This window comes from Anser brachyrhynchus (assembly GCF_964034855.1).
Source record: "Anser brachyrhynchus genome assembly, chromosome: 2".
NCBI classification, from domain to species: Eukaryota; Metazoa; Chordata; class Aves; order Anseriformes; family Anatidae; genus Anser; species Anser brachyrhynchus.
This window is the reverse complement of record NC_137695.1, coordinates 63,511,625-63,527,805: the sequence shown is the minus strand read 5'-3', so window position 1 is coordinate 63,527,805 and position 16,181 is coordinate 63,511,625. Positions and strand designations below refer to the sequence as shown.

Below are 16,181 nucleotides of genomic sequence, written 5' to 3'. Positions count from 1 at the left end.
CATATCCCATGAAGAAACTCACTTCTGTACAACACAAAAACAGGGCTAGATTAAAGAAAAGGGAAGGAAAAAAAAGCAAGGTCCCCTGCTGTTCTGTCTGGCCAGAATCATGTCTTTTACTGCCCATATCCTCTAAAGGAACGATGCTCTCATGATATATTACCCTAATACATCACCAAGTGACAGTTTTCTCATGATACTGTAGCCTCAAAGATGTGATGCATGCCAGAAGCAGCAACACGAGATCTCAGCTGGAGGGGGCGGGTTGGGGGGGTAGGAGTGGAGGGGAAGGATTTTTTATTTTCTTCCACGTTTTCAATCTACAATTTATTTCTTAATTTTATTTTGTCGGAAAAAAATAATAATAAAAAAAAAATCCCTGCCAATCCCAGCTTGATAATCCAAAGGACTGTTAGAAGCTTCACAGTAAGAGCAGAGCTTTTAAACTGGAAAGCACCAAAAAAACCCCTCTTCACTTAATTGGAGTAAGTTTTGAAATAGGACCAAGATGCTTGAGGAACAACAACCAAATAAAAATAGTAGCCCAGAAGAAAGCAACAAGAGTCTGTTCTCTATTATAAAATTATGTCGGCAAGAAGCCTCCAGACACTGGTGTTTTAATGAACTTGCAAGTACCCTGAGTGCTGACCATGCATTTGTTTTCTTATGCAATCTTGCCTGTGCTACACAGTGGTATTTGAGGAAAAAAAAAAAAAAAAAAGAGGTTATTCAGGGAGCAAGAGCATTTTGGCCAGGACTGTCTGAAGGGGGCAAGAGCTTTCAGGGTCTTTTTATGCTGCCTCCAGATCAGAGGGGCTCACTCCTCTTTGCTGCAGCCACTCTGTACTATTGATATGTGGGAGCATCTTCGTCCAGTTGCTGCCAGTGCAAGAAGGCTGAGGCCATGGGAAAACTTGGTCAGAAAAAGATACGCCACAATGATGTTTTATGTGACACATCTCATTCTATAAGTCTCTGCTTTAGATCCACTCAGATTCCTGATGGATGCAAAGCTTTACTGCTGTAAGAAAGAGTGTGGAATACACTGTTGGTCAAAATACTCCCCTTTGTTTTGACCAACCGCCTTGCCAAATCAGGTTTAGATTTTGACTTTCAAAGCTTCAGCCAACACTGTAGCTACTAGGAGAAAAAGCACATTTGGACTTGTGAACTAAGCAAAAGTGATATGGAAGTCATTGGGAGGAAACGAAAAGCCAAAGCTGTCAAAGTCACTTTCGCAGTCCTTTAGTTGACTTTGACCATATTTTGTGGCCTGGCCCTTGCTGCTTTTGGGCGAGATGTAGCAGCCCTCATTCACAGCACTGCTCGCTCAGCCACATGACAATACCGTTGCAGTCAATGAAACCACCCACGCAAGTTCAGAGGTTTGAGCTGAGCTCTTCAGCACAGACACATGCACAATGCCCTATGTACTGGGTAGGCCCAGTTAATTATGTGGTTATTTTTAAACGTGGCTATGGAAAGAAGTTTGCTGTCCAAAATAAGAAACTAATGTTGCACAACCACTTTCTGCTTGAAAAATCCAGTGGTTAAAACATGTTTTTGCATAATCTTTGCCTTGCAGGGACAGTTCTCACTTCTGAAATTTGAATTCCCTTCTTTCTGTTTAGCACATTTACAAACAAACAGATTCGGGAATGTTCAAAGCTGGTGAATCTTGACTATAACGATACATTGAATAGGAACAATGCACACAGATTTTTCTCAGCCTGTGTCCCCTTCACTCCTTCCTTTCCCCTTGCACTGCTGGAAGTAAATAAAATAAAATAAAAATAAAATCAACAACAAATAAAAAACTGTTTCTGACAAGTAAATGGAGCTGACATTAGAGCGAAACTATAAGGTGAATGGGGTACGCGCAAACCATTTGTCATCTTGACAAAGTGATTTTGAGTCACCAGTGGGACACTTTAAAGGCATCTGAACAGTTGGCCTTGACCACCAGCATTTCTTATGGTTTATAAGGGGCCCCATGGGACCAAGAACATAACCTGCTTTTGGAGGCGCCTCCTGTAGTGGTACCTCTTGATGTAAAGGCAGTGTGATATATCAGGTGCCATTAAGATCTTTGCTAGCCGATTATATTTACATAAGTATGGAGTGCAGATAACATCTTGTTAACCCAATTAATGAGACTCAAATGTCAGGAAAGGGATTATGCCTGGCTGGAAGTCCAGAGTGCTAGAAAGGCAGCCACAGATGATTTCATTGTGTGGAACAGCCCTATTCCCTTTGAAGAGCAAGAGCTCAGGCAGCAGCACTACTACCCAGGCAGCCAGGAGGGAAACCACAGGGGAGGAGGAAAGATGGTCCAAAATCCAAAGGTTTCACACCTTTAGCATAAGCAGGACTCTTTATGATGAGAGACTTAAGTGCCATGTAAAAATAAGAACCTGGGGCTAAACTGAAGAAAACTGAGAAGTATCCTCCTGAGGTCTTAGAAACTTTTTTATTAACTGTGCCTTACTCTGCAATAAGAGAAGGTCGTCCTCATCACCGAGTCACAGCCTGATCTGCAATGGAACAAGTATAACATTTCATTACTTCACAACAAGCTGTTTTTCTCCCACAGTCTCAAACTACTCAACTGTACAACATAAGAGGAGATACTCCTGTCATCCATGAGTGACTGCAGGTCAGAGCAGTGAAACCTGAATGGCAAAGAATGAGGTACTTGGCCCCAAAATGGAGAAAGGCTCAGAGTACAGCCTTGTACTCAGTACTTCCCATCAGCTCTCTGCTCAGCATGATGGCTGTAAGAAACCCCTGTTCTGAGTTGTCTTCTCAATGGAGGACACAAGATAGTTAGCATGAGCTGCTTGGCCCAATAGCCCAGTCTAAGCAGTAGCCAGTGGGTTAACCGAGATCCTTTAATGCTAACAGTCTCATGGGTATGGCCACAAGCTGTCCACAAACACACAATAATAATATTAAGTTTCCAGAAGATGCTTAAAATCCATTTACAACTCTGGTTCCAGAGTCATACATAGCTTTCTTGGAGTCATGTCACATCCATGGACTCAACTAAAGCTCTGTCTCACCAGTAGTCTTTGCACTGTCTTGTATGAAAGAGGCAATGCCCAACAAACAGGCTGGAACTACCTAATCATCTCTCCAGCTGGCCGCTTTCCAGTGAACCTCCCTTTTGTTGTAGATGATTTGCTTTCTTTTTCCCTTTTTGGCTCCTACCTTTGTATGTTTCCATATGTGGACTGGTTTAATTATGCCAAGAAATCTGATAATATCAAAGATAGTCATTCTATACTAAAATAATTATATACAATTCTAGGCACAGAAAACACACCCTTCTTGTAACAACATGTACATAAAACCACTCAAATTTCTTACTACCATGTCCTAGAACTCTATTTTTTTTTTTTTAAATTTCCACTACAGATTGATTTTGGGGTCAAAGAGTTTTTGCTTGAGGATTAAGAAACTTTGCCAAGTTAAACTGGACAAACACAGATATTTTTCCAGAAGCTATACAAATTGTATGCTTCTTCTATTTCCTCATTGCTTTCATGTCAGACAAGCTCTGGTTCAGTATCAGTATTATGCTACATCTTAAATATCCCCATCAGCAAGTTTCTCCAGAAATGCTTAATGCTTTTAGATCATAGGCCTTGGCCATACTTGTGTTAAAGAGGTTTCTTGCTCTGCTGCACTGACAACATTTTAATGCATAATTTTAATTGTCCAGCCTTCTTTTACCCATGGCTTTTGCAAACAATCCATCCACCGACCCTTGGTTTACAGACTAAAAAGCTTCCATGCTTTGCATTCTGCCTGCCAACATCATTTTATTCATTTGTTTTAATCAAAAGCATTTGCCAGATTGAATCACCAATCCACCTAACCCAATTAACTGCTCCAGCTCTCCCTAGAGCTGAGTATTTGGGGGTAAAATGCCAAATGTGAAAATGATCAGCCGTGCACTGCCATATGCAGAAGCAAATATTCTCTGTGAAAAGCAAATGATCAGCAGTCTCCCTGTACTAGTACAGCCAGTTGCCCTTACTAGCATTCTGGGTCCCACAGGCCATCCTTCAGCTAAAAGCCCTACCTAATGCCTAGCCACACTGCCTAGTTCCTTCCTGCCCCAATGATTCCCAAGCAGCACAATCTGGTAGTACTTCACTAAATGGCACCACCAAACCATAACCATCATGCGGCCCTCAGTGCTGTGATTTATCAGCTCCTCTCTCCTACACTATCCCTCAACCGTGCACAACCACTCAGACAGAAAAGGAGGAGACAACCTCAGGACGTCCAAGGTCTATTATTCTTCAGCCACTGAGAACTCTTAAAACAAACCAGAAAAACAGATGTCAATGTGTCATTCTTGCTGGCCACCAGAATAAATTCTGGTGGTTCCAAACTCTGGGACAGACCCAATTCCCGTTGAAGCCACTTAACATAATTTAATATGAAGTTGCCAGGAACTGTTAAAAAAACACACAACTTTTAACCAATGTGCTGTCAGAAATCTCATCTTCCTGAATGGAGCTCTAGGACACATCAGTTTGCATCCTCCTGGGCCTAAATGTCCAACCAACAGGAAGCTTCAACGTTGCAGGCTGGGTTTGATGCATACACAAGGCAGTGCCACCACCATGCAACTGGCTGCAGACACTTCATGGGAAGTAGACCTGCTCCAGAGTGAAATAGAGTATAATTGTGTCTATGCAGCTCTAAGGCAGAGTTAATAAAACCTGATACAATCTTTAGCACTGAAGCTTTGCAAATAGGTTTATTTTAAACAGGGACTCTGAAAAATTGGGGTCTCAGTTGGTCCATGAAAATACCAGATCATTTTCATCCTTTTTCTAAGTGGTGTTCTATCACACATCCATCCTTTTTGCTAACAAGAACAAATAGAGTTCCAACTCCAATGCTATTTAACATTAATGCCTTTTTCTGTAGCACTTTATGGCACAAATATATAACGCCTCCCTCTCTGAAAACTTGAAGAAACAATACAAAAATTAAAACCACAGACAGGAGGTTGATGCATGGAACAGATGAGGAAATTAATCTAGTAACACCTAAAGAGGATGAAAATCATAGCATGTGAAGGCATATTATCTTTTTTTTTTTTTCAGTGAGATAGCAGTATGCAGTCCTAGTTTAACAGCCTATTTCCCATTTTGGAGCACTATGTAAGGTAAGAGGATTCCAGACGCTGGGGAAAACTGGGGGAAAGATGGAGGGAAAAAAGGCAAAAACTGGAAAAAGAAGTCTAACAAATAAATGGGAAGAACAGACAAAAAATCCAGGTCTCAGAAAGCACACAAGGTCAGCTCCTGAGGATGACAAGAGGGGATGGGGTCCACGCTGTACTCAGAGACAGGACTCAGCACTTGATACAGCTGGATGCAAAATTATGCACAAAGCTAGATCTGACAAATGGTTAGACTAGGAACTTTTTAGCTGCAGCTTAATGCATGTGATGAAGAGGCCAAGAGGCCTCAGAGGAAGTAATTACAGCAGTTATTAGTTACAAAATGAGCAAGTACCCGTACGATAGTCATTTTAATAGTAGTATTACAGGTAAAAGCTTTTATACAATATTGTTTTTTTCTTCACAATGGCCTTTTATTTGACCATAAGCTCAATATAAAAAGGTTGCATTTTCATTTGATTTTTTGGTTGTTGCTTAATATTTTTCTTCCCTCAAAAATTTCTATTAAAACATGATGGGGAAATAAAACCAGATATTTTGTGGGGAAAAAAAATATCTATTTTTATATAGCAGCACAAAGCAGAACACCAGAAATACTGACACTGTGAACCATTCACTTACAGGACCATAATTCTTAAAAAGACCGTTAACAACTCAATGGAAGAAACTTGAAAGCTAATAAAAACTATATACAGGTAACCGTATGCTTTTAAAATGCCATTTTGATATTGGACCAGCTCTTTAATAATGTTTTTCTTATTGGCAATAAAAAAGTGCTTTAACTTAGGCTGATCCATTTTGCACTTATTGTAGACACATTCCAAAGACATTTGCAACTTATATTACATTTTTCCATTTAGTTTATGGCATTTTTGTGCCCTTCATAACTTTCCCCATATTATTTATACATTTTAAATATGTTCTTTTGTGTTTGAGCTCTCTGATCCATTAATTACACCAAAGAGAATCTCATTTCCATACTTGATGTATTGGATCTTCATCATCACTGCAGTGACATATCACCAGCGCTCTTCCAGGAGTGTTTTGCCAAGACCTATAATCAGTTCAGCACTATGTGCATATATATGTTTGCTCAACGCAGCTGACTCTATGTCAGAAATGTGCAAGTAGTGAACTCCTCACTAGCCCATGTGGTCTGAAAACAACATGAAATCACTTCAAGCCTGCAGATTTCCAGAAAGGCTTAATCACAAGCTGTCACATATGACTGTGCACTGTGTCTCCAAAATAAATGTCACGAGAAAGCATAACGAGCAGAGGGCATACATACCTATGTAGGGATATGCAAATTTCACCCAGAACGACAAGTGTTTTGAGAGGTTTTACTTCAGAGTAGCTCTGGCCTGTTCCTCTGGCTGGACACCCAGTAGCAGTTGGAGCCCTTGTTGCAGCTCAGTTTCATAGAAATCACGGAAATGCTGGATGGATGGGACCACTGGGCCAGGCAGGAGAAGTGGGGCTGAGGGCAGCACAGCGCTTTGTTCTGAAAGAAATCCTGCCTGCACACTCTGAGACTGCTCTGGGATGTGAAGTGATGTGCAGCAAGTGGACTTCAAAAGGGACACAGATGGCACAGACACATTACACAGCTATACAATCCATATTCATTCATTCCTCAGAAATGAAAATTACGTGGAGATGTTTCACATGGTCAGGGTGGCCGTATCTGTATATGGGACTACACTGACTTGAACATTGCCTCAACACCGCTCATGTAAACCTAGAGGATCAAGCCAGAGGCACCATCTTCTACCATCAGTAGTTTATGTCTCATTTTCAGACCAAAGCGTCATCTTACACACAAGCATCACATTAATTAAGAACTGAATCTACATGAGTCATACTTTAGGAGACGCTACCAAAACTGTCACCTCCAGAACAGATAATTATCCTGCTCAGGCTCTTGACTCAACTCACTTCGCACTTGCAAAACAATCTTCATATACACGTATCGTTCCTTGGTCTCTCTGAGAAAGTACATATGGGACACCCAGTTGCACCAGACATGGAGTTTTATCTGTTGTTTTTTTTGGTTGTTTTTGTTTTGTTTGTTTGTTTTTGTTTGTTTTGTTTTGTTTTCTGAGCTTATTTTGGGGTTGTTATGTTTGTTTGTTTTTTGTCGTTGTTGTTGTTTTTCCCCTCCTCCTTTAAGAGATGGCATATATATCTGTATCTTTTTTTTTTTTCAATTGGATAAAAACTAATAAAGCTTTCATCATGCTGGGGCATGTTTGGTGTTCCAGGAACCCTTTAAACACCAATCAAAACAATACTCTCTTTTGCAGTAGTATGGGGTTGAAAACTACCAGTACACTACTATATCTTAGGCTTTTTTGTCTCTTTGTTTGTTATTTTTGTGGGTGAAGAGAAAGCTGATTATATTATGCAGTAATAAAGACCAAGAATATTTAAATTGAAAGAAGATGCAGTCTTGGTAGATTCTGTAGTTGATGTATGTAAACTATTGAAATTATATTAAATAAAATAGGTATGAAAGAATTGTTTGATGATTTTTTTTTTTTAAATATGCACTACTCCACTAAAAGTCATCTGGGCTGCATTATACCTTGACGCAACAACAATTGAATCCTGATGTACGAAAACACTGCCATCTTCACTGAACATGTGTCAAACACTTGCTCTCAGGCTAGTTATGCATTTTTAGCTTGTGTATTGTGCCACAGAAATCAGCTATGTTATAGGTAAAGAATCCTAGCAAATCTAGTAGCTTTCTTGCTTTAACCTGTAATGAGGAGTTGGGTCTTTTACAGGGTACAAGGAGGACCGGGACAGAGGTTCTTTCTTCTATTTTTTGGTTTGTTGCACTTGGTTTCACTACCCAGTTGGTTCAAGCTAGGTAGAACACTACATCTTATAATGACAAATTTAACATAATTTTTTTGTGACCAAAGGTCAAATTCTACATTGCACATTTGGATTTAAAAGCGGAAATTTAAACTACAGAATGATGTTTCTAGCTGAATAAAACTTATGCCAAGCAAAACTCTGATTTCTTGTTTCCTGAGCTCCTGTCTCCAAACTTTTCTCAAGTTTCCAACACTTGGTTACACTTTCTGGCTCACATTTATTTCCTTCTGTTCTGGATTTTGGTGATAAAAGGTTGAGACATATGATTACCACTCCTCAGGTGCAGTTGGCAAGTTTGAGGTGCAGGCATGAGGGAAAGGGGGAAGGGAAAAGTGGTGGGGAATGGCACTCTTTTAGATGTGGTTTGTCACAATCACCACTGGCTTTTATCAGCTGTTTCTTTACATAACTCACTTTGTTCTAAAGTATTTAGGAAAAAAAAAAAAAAAAAGACTTTCTCTCCGCAGAACACACTGAAGATAAAACCGTTCATTCTCCTGACAAAAGAATGATTTTCTGCCAAACTGAGATAAGCTCTTGCAATGTGCAGGACACCATTACCTAAGGTGCACTTATCTATTTCCTTGCAGTTCCTGGCTTCTCACCTATCACTTTCAGCTGGCATTTTTGATCCATTCATTTTAAAACTACATCCACCACTGGCCGGTGAACAGGTTATTCTTGGATCGCTGCTTGCTTCTGGCAAAATGTTCAGGGTTCATGCAGATGATGATACATGAGCACAAAATGGCACAGCTCTCTTCACCACTACCACCTATCATCATTGTCACTGCTGAGCTCATCTCACCTTCAAAACACTCTGCACTCAGAAGCTTAATTCAGGCTAAGTCAGTTCTGTGGGGTATTTACATTTTCATCCTGTAATTATATACAGGTTCTCATTTCACCTATTTCCGACGGACTGTAGCATTTTTATGTCTTTTCCACGCGTATGTTGAAGTATATATTTCTTGAAAGAAAATGCTATAATATCAGGTGTGAGACTACTTCTATTTTGAGTTTTAGATACCTTCCAGCCAAAAAGCTGTACCAACAAAAACTCTACTGCATTTGGTCATTTACTGTGCTGTACCAAAGTTGAACTTAAAATATTCCATGCCTATTTTATATGCTCACACACATATAAAAGAAATGTAATCAAATGTTCCCCTGATTCTCCATTAATAGCATTTTCCCCTTGACATTTCAAAATCCTCAGTATTTATCTGCACTACAAAAAGTCCAAAACTTACCAAAATGTGGTAAATTTTCACATTTATAAAGTTCATTTTCTATTAGCACAAATTCAATCAGGCCTCTGTTACTCTCAGCATAATACTTTCACATCAGAAATACAAAGATCTGCATCTGCCAGACACGAAGAGTTTGGTTTCCCCAGACTGTGGAAGGTGTATAAAATGCTCCTATGGATTGATATAAACACATTTTTCCACAGATGTGTGAGAATATTTTAGAGGAGAATTTTTGCATTAGGTTGTCTAGTTATAATCCCTTGCAGTCTTAAAGCATTTAATGACTGGAATAAAAGAATCTATTACTCAAACTCAATCAATATAATTCTATTTTGAATACTATCAAGATTATATGTTTTTACCTATAAACCTCATGCCAATTCAGACAGATTCGTTAAAACCCAGACATTTTCATTCAACTTCATAACCCGCAGTTTCACCACTTTGATTTTCTAAACCAGCAGAACATGAGATTTTTCTAACTACTGACCACTAAGCAAAAAATAACTTCACAATCATATGTTCTCTAACATTCATTTTTCCTACTGTCAAGGACCACATAATTATATGAAATAATAGTTCCTGTCTTTTTTTCTCTTTGGCAAAAATATTTTTTTTCTTCAGAGAGTTGGTTTGCATAGTCCTTTTCGCTGCTTGTTACATCCAGTATTTCCTTTCCATTGTCCACCTTCCCTTGATACAGAGCTTGCTGCAGCTTACAGGAATCTTTTCCATCCCTGCATCTGAGAAGTCCTGAGCTACGAATGTGGTTGCAATGGGCCAGTCAACCATGGTATACTACAGTGGTATACTACATGGTATACTACCATGGTATACTACAGTGGCACTTCACAAGCAGGACTGCCTGAACTCTTTATATGGCCTAACTTCAAAACAACAATTTTCCAACAAAACTTCCATGTGTCCATTATAATCATTAGTTCTAAGTATCAAGGATGCCAGCACTTTCTCCAGCTTCTGCGTATAAGAGCATATAACGTGAACACACAAGAAAGCAGGTACTTCCAGTTGCCTTCAGCCTGCTTTGTGCTATTCCAGTATCTCAAACCCTATGGAAAGCCAGGTGATGTGATAGCTTTCCAGAGATAACATATCTCCTCAGAGATGCAGAACCACAGACATTCAAAGTGGAAGTGGGCACAAGACCAAAGGCACACTAGCTCTAGTAAAGACATAAATCACAGTTCTCAAAACCTCTGGATCAAAAAGTCAGCTTTAATTTGCCTTTGCTCATCCACGTCTTAGAACAAGTTCAGGAGAGCAGATGCCAAAAACCTGGTACAAAAAATGGGCACAGCCTGCCCATTGTCAGACAGACGAAAAGAAAATTAATCTATTAATACTGTGATTATACCACCCACATCCACTCATAAAGTGCAAGTGCATGAAGTGAAAGGGGATGGTTTTGTAGCCAAGCCATTAGAGCAGGAGTTAGGAGACCTGAGCTTTCATCACAGTCCCATAAGAAATTCCTTGTGGATAAACCACAGTCTCTGAGTTTGATGTTTTTCTACACACGCACACACACACACACACAGAGAAAAAAGCCACTTCTTGCAGACAGCTGTAATTAATGATCATTTCTTTAGAGACCAAATTCATCCATGTTTATTAAGTGCTTAGAGATGATTACTTGGACAGCAATATAACAGCAGTAAAGTGTAATTGTAAAAGCTCATATTGAAACTATTGCTTTATGGCAAATGTTTAAAATGTTTAAAATGACCATTTTTATGGGCATTATGACCATAAAAGCAAAGACATATAATTTATAACATAGGGATCTCCAGATTTTGATCTTGTCAAAACTTACCATAACAAGTAATCACACTCAATAGGCAAAAGCTGAAAGAACTTTATCAGCCTTAACTAAGAGGTAAAAGCTTGCAATGATTTTATTAGTTCTCATCTTTCCTACAAGAAAATATTTCTATGTCCTGCAGCTTCATAACAGTTTGACTGAGGGATCACAGGATATTAGTCTTATTTCTTCTGTATCACTAACTACAGATTTTCATCCAATTAATTCTGTGCAAAATTGCATAGTCATAACCAAAACATACTTCTGATCTTATCATCACTTGAAATCATCACAAAATGAAAAGTCTAGTATTAACTGTAGTGGCTTGTTCTGCTGATTTTTCTCACATACAGAGCTACAGTGTACATACACACACTCTTAGTCTTACCTCTCTTTCCTTATATTAAGGGCAAGCACCAGTGTCGTTCCGCGCAATCCATGTTTCAGTTTGAGAAGTGAGGATGTCCAAAACAGTGTTATTGCATGGTGGTTACAGTGCCTTTTTATTAGAAAAGCATTACCTATACTTTAGAAGTGAATTATTTACTATGTGCTGCACACAAAATCTCCAGCACATTCTCCACTCTGAAATCCCATATCACCACAACTTCTCTTTCCACACGTTACAGCAGATGCTCATGAGTGAACTTATCTCATTTGGTAACTAGACTTGGCTGCCTGTAGAAGATCCCCACCAGTGTCCCTTTTGTATTCAAGGTTCAGGGGTTTTTGCTACCAATAACGCTCAAACAGGACCTACAAGCTTTCGTAAAGCAGCACCCTCAGAAGCCAGCGTCTGTTCTACTTGTTATATTCTTGTTCATGTTCCTACCATGAAAATCAGTCCACTTGGTCTCCGCTAATCAATGAGAATAGACAACTTTTCTTTTTGGTCTTTCTACCAAGGCTTCTCAGTGGTATATAAGGAATTACATTTGTAATTGCACTTTACAGACTTTGTTGAGTTATGGCAACTTATTCATAAACTAAGAGTTTCCAGTTTTTACCACATTTGCTCTTAGAGTCTTATACCTTCCTTTGCCCTCCCAACTAATTTAGCCTGTTAAGAGAAACTGAGCTGGAGACTGCTTTGCTCATGCTGCTTCCCTCTTTCTCCCTTGCTAGGATGCATCCCTGTGCTCTACAGACCACAACCTGCAGAGTCAGTTCTGCAAAACTTTTGATGATTAGTTTCCAGCATTTCAGTTGAGTCTTCTCTCATTTCTGAGGTGGCAAAGACCTGGAAGGACATTATTTAGATACTCCTTTTCTTCTCAGAGCCATTCAGATTTCCATAACTAGCGTAGTTCTTTATGACAGCTTGCAGTTATGGAAAGGTATCACCACAAGAGGAGACCTGTCATTATCCAATCCAGTTTTTCAGTTATTTTCTTTATTGTTGTGTTTAAGACAAGTGCCCTTTGTAGAATTTTCTGTCTCTTCTTGGGCAGCAATTGCTTTCTTCCCAGAACAACTGATTAAGTTCTCTTTTTAATTGCTTGCTTCTTACAATATGGATATCCATCAGGTTTGCCCTTGTAGAGGATGATCAGTCTTCCAGAGAAAGTTCCTCACTGAATCACTGTTAAACAATCAATATTTCTAGTTGGGTGGAAGGAAACCTGGTTCTCTTTTCCCTCCTGCTCACAAATCACCACATTAATTCTTTTCTTTCTGCTCTCCTCAGTCCTGTAAAATTGATCTTTTCCCTTGTGGCAGGCCTGAACAAAGGTTTCAGCAATCGGCTGTCCAATAAACAATTGCTTCGGATGCTGCACAGTGTTAAAGTCAGTATCTCCACACCAGTTTCCTTCTCCTCTGCCAGGTCTCCCTGCTTCTAACTTAAGAAAGAGAGATCACATTTATCCTTTGGCAGAAATAAAATAGAGTGTATCCAACGCAGGTAACTGCAGTAACTCATTATGCATCCGTATTCCTAAGAGAATGTGGTATCTTTCTTGTGTTAAAGGGAACCAAATACCCTCACTTGCCATTTCCCTAAAGCATAGCCTACAAACCACAAAGATTTAGAGTTCTTACATCCAATGTTTTTTGCACTTCTTCATATTTGTGCACTAAAAGGGTGCTCATTGATTTAATAAGCCAAGGTCTAGAGAGATCTATAAATATAAGAATTTTACCCTGATGCATTATTGCCCTGATGCCCAAGACTGAACTTCTGCTCCTTCACAGATAAATTGCTTCCTCGCTGGTTAACACCAGCTTCCATTAGCAAGAGTGGTGGCAGACATATTTGGGAAGGTGATCCATGATAAAACACAGCTTCATGTCTTTTTTTGTTTTCCCTTTGATTTCTCTACTCACCACATCCCACGCTCCTCCTTTCCCCACCCGGCTCTACTCAGAAGAATCAATAATTTATTCTTTATCACTGTTAGCTAAAAAGTTATCATTGGGCCTCACTTAAAATCTACAGAAGTCAGTGCAGTGACACGCATCAAACTCAGCAGGCTTAGGATTACAATTGCCAAAATTGCTTTCTAAAATGCAGTCTGAAACAATTCTTTAAGTCTCTTACAGGCTTATAATTATGTTGGCTAATGATAATTTTATTTATAGCAATAATAGAAGTGGAGGGTTCTCGATGTTTCAGTCCTAAAGTAGGAAAGATTCTGTACATTGAGTTACTCTGTAACTTCCCAAATGTAAAATGTAGTGCTTGCTGGTCTATACTTCTCTTTGCATCCAACAGCAAGTGAACGCTTATGGCTTTCTCTTAACTATATTGTGCAAAGTTTTACTTAGAATAACTATTTTTCAATAACTCCTAAGTGTTGACTTGTCCAGCTGAATTGCTCCCAAAATGCTTAACTGTGATGCAAAGTTAAAAGAAAAGGGAATGTTTCTCCCCGAAACGTATTAACTACTGCATTCCCAGCACAATAGCCAGTGCCATCCTGGGAATAAAAAATCCTGGGATGCTTTTTTGATAAAAGCATGACCTGTTCTTTCACTCTCTTTGCATTACAGCACGTATAGCCATGTCGTATCCTTCACCTTGCGCTCCTGTGCCAGCTCCTCAGCTGTTGGCGTGCAAAATCGAGCACGTGGCAGCTGCAGGCACCAGCATTTCCTAACCCTACCTTTCACCCTCTTCTGTGAGCTACAGCCGAAGGTTTCTGCGACTGCCTCTGACTTTGTGAGAACAGTTCTCACTCTGAATTCACACAATATATGCAACTTCACAATGTCATATTAAAGTCACATATAACTTTGTGCCTGAGAGTTTTAACATCAAAGAAATGATTGCCAGATCATGGATTGGATTACTTTCCATTAGCTCAGCGATGAGATAACCTCTTGTTACGTAAAGGCCGCAAAGGTACCCTAGATCTGATTATGTAAAATATTCCCCTCTTTGTGCAGTTACTTTTTGTACAGGCCTGAATGTTCTTATTATCTGAAATCCAAACTTACCAGGCAAACACACATTATACAAGGGTTGTCTGTGATAAATGGTATCTGTAGAATTTCCCCTTCATTTTCACATTTTGCAACGGATCCTGAAAGAGAAATAAAAAATAAAAAATATTGACGTATCTCAATTCCCCCATCTGGTTTTGGATGCTGTCCTTGTCACTCTCATTTAACCCGTGCTCCGTTCCTGGCCTTCAACTTTAAATTCTGCCTCAATTTGCCCACTTGAAGTAATCAAGGATGCTAAGCATTTCTCTAAGATTCCAAAGGGAACCGGGAAATGACTGGCCTTTTACTGGTGCACAAACCTAGACTCTCTTTGTGTCCCAGTTACAGCAAAGAAGGACGCTTTTTCTCTTCTCAGATGACGTGTGGAGAATAACGAGTACTCCATGCAAAGCAGGCTACTTCTATAACGATAGATCCAGAGCTCATTGAAATCAGTAGAAGACTGTCCATTACACTCCGAGGACTTGGATCAGGAGCTCAGTGCAAGCACTAAACCAAGCATCCTCCTAATGCGTGACAGCCAATTGGCAAGTGAGTCAAAATTAGCAGGCTGACTGTCAAATGGAATCAAATTAGAAATCCCTTTATGGCCCTAGAGCTGATTAGCCGGTATTGTGTCATGTTGGAATCACTTCTCGAAATCTAAGAGCTCGCGCTGGGAATTGAATTAGCGTTTCCCTGCATGCCCCAGATATCGATAAAATATAACCCGGGGGTGGAGAGGGGGATACAAAGTGGGAGAGAGGGAGGGGGAGCACAGCTCCTCCATTCATTCACCTGCCCCGAACCACGCGGTGACACACGCAGCCCCCCGGTCCCCCCCGTCCCCGCGGGGACCCGAAGGCGTGTGGCTGAAGCAGGTAGGCTCCGCGCCCCCCGCGCCCCCTTACCTGTGAGCAGGGAGGAGGCCGGCGCCCCGGGGAGGCAGAGGGCCCCCAGGAGGACGGCGGCGGCGGCCGGGACGAGGCTCGGTGCCGTCGCCACCCGGTCCCCACCGAGCCTGGGCATCATTGTCCCGGGCTGGGGTGCCGCCGCCTCCGGGACGCGCCGTCGGGTGGCGAAGCCCGGCCGCCCCCGGAGCGGCCACCCCAGCACCGACCGGGAAAAGGGGGCGAAAGGGGGTCGCGGGGGGGGCGTCGGGGGATGGGAAGGGAGATGCCGGCCCGCCGGGGAGTCCCACCCCGCGGCGGCACCGGGGGAGGGGACTGCGGGTGCAGGGAAAGCAGCTGTCAGCGCCTGCCCCTCGGCCCCGCACCCCCTCTTTCCATTACCCCCCTCCCCTGCCCGCATCCCTTCTTATACCTTCCTCTCCCCATAGTCCCTCCTCCGGCACCCCCCGGCCCCCACGCCGCCCTCCCCCCCGGCGCACACCCGCACGGACGGGCTGCCAGCCCCAGACCCCGCTCCCCTGCCGGCAGATGCCCGGCCACTCCCTCCCCGGCCCCGCCGAGCACCGCCCGGGCCGGCCGCGCCGTCGGGGTGAGCAGAGGAGGAGGAGGAGGAGGAGGAGGAAGAAGGAGGAGGAGGAGGAAAGGTAACGGGGGGCCAGGAGGGGAGGAAGCTC

At 41.4% G+C, this 16,181-nt stretch overlaps 1 protein-coding gene across 1 annotated transcript in view; it reads right to left on the bottom strand.

Annotated features, from left to right (window-relative positions):
• Positions 1 to 16,047, bottom strand: part of BMPER (BMP binding endothelial regulator) — a 150,463-nt gene extending 134,416 nt beyond the window's left edge. The window contains exons 1-2 of the mRNA XM_080582971.1: positions 15,508 to 16,047; positions 14,609 to 14,694 (exon numbers count right to left, since the gene is read on the bottom strand). Of these exons, the coding sequence (XP_080439097.1) occupies positions 14,609 to 14,694; positions 15,508 to 15,907 (486 nt within the window). The 5' untranslated portion in view covers positions 15,908 to 16,047. The remainder of the gene's footprint in view (positions 1 to 14,608; positions 14,695 to 15,507) is intronic.
• Positions 16,048 to 16,181: the final 134 nt, after the last annotated feature.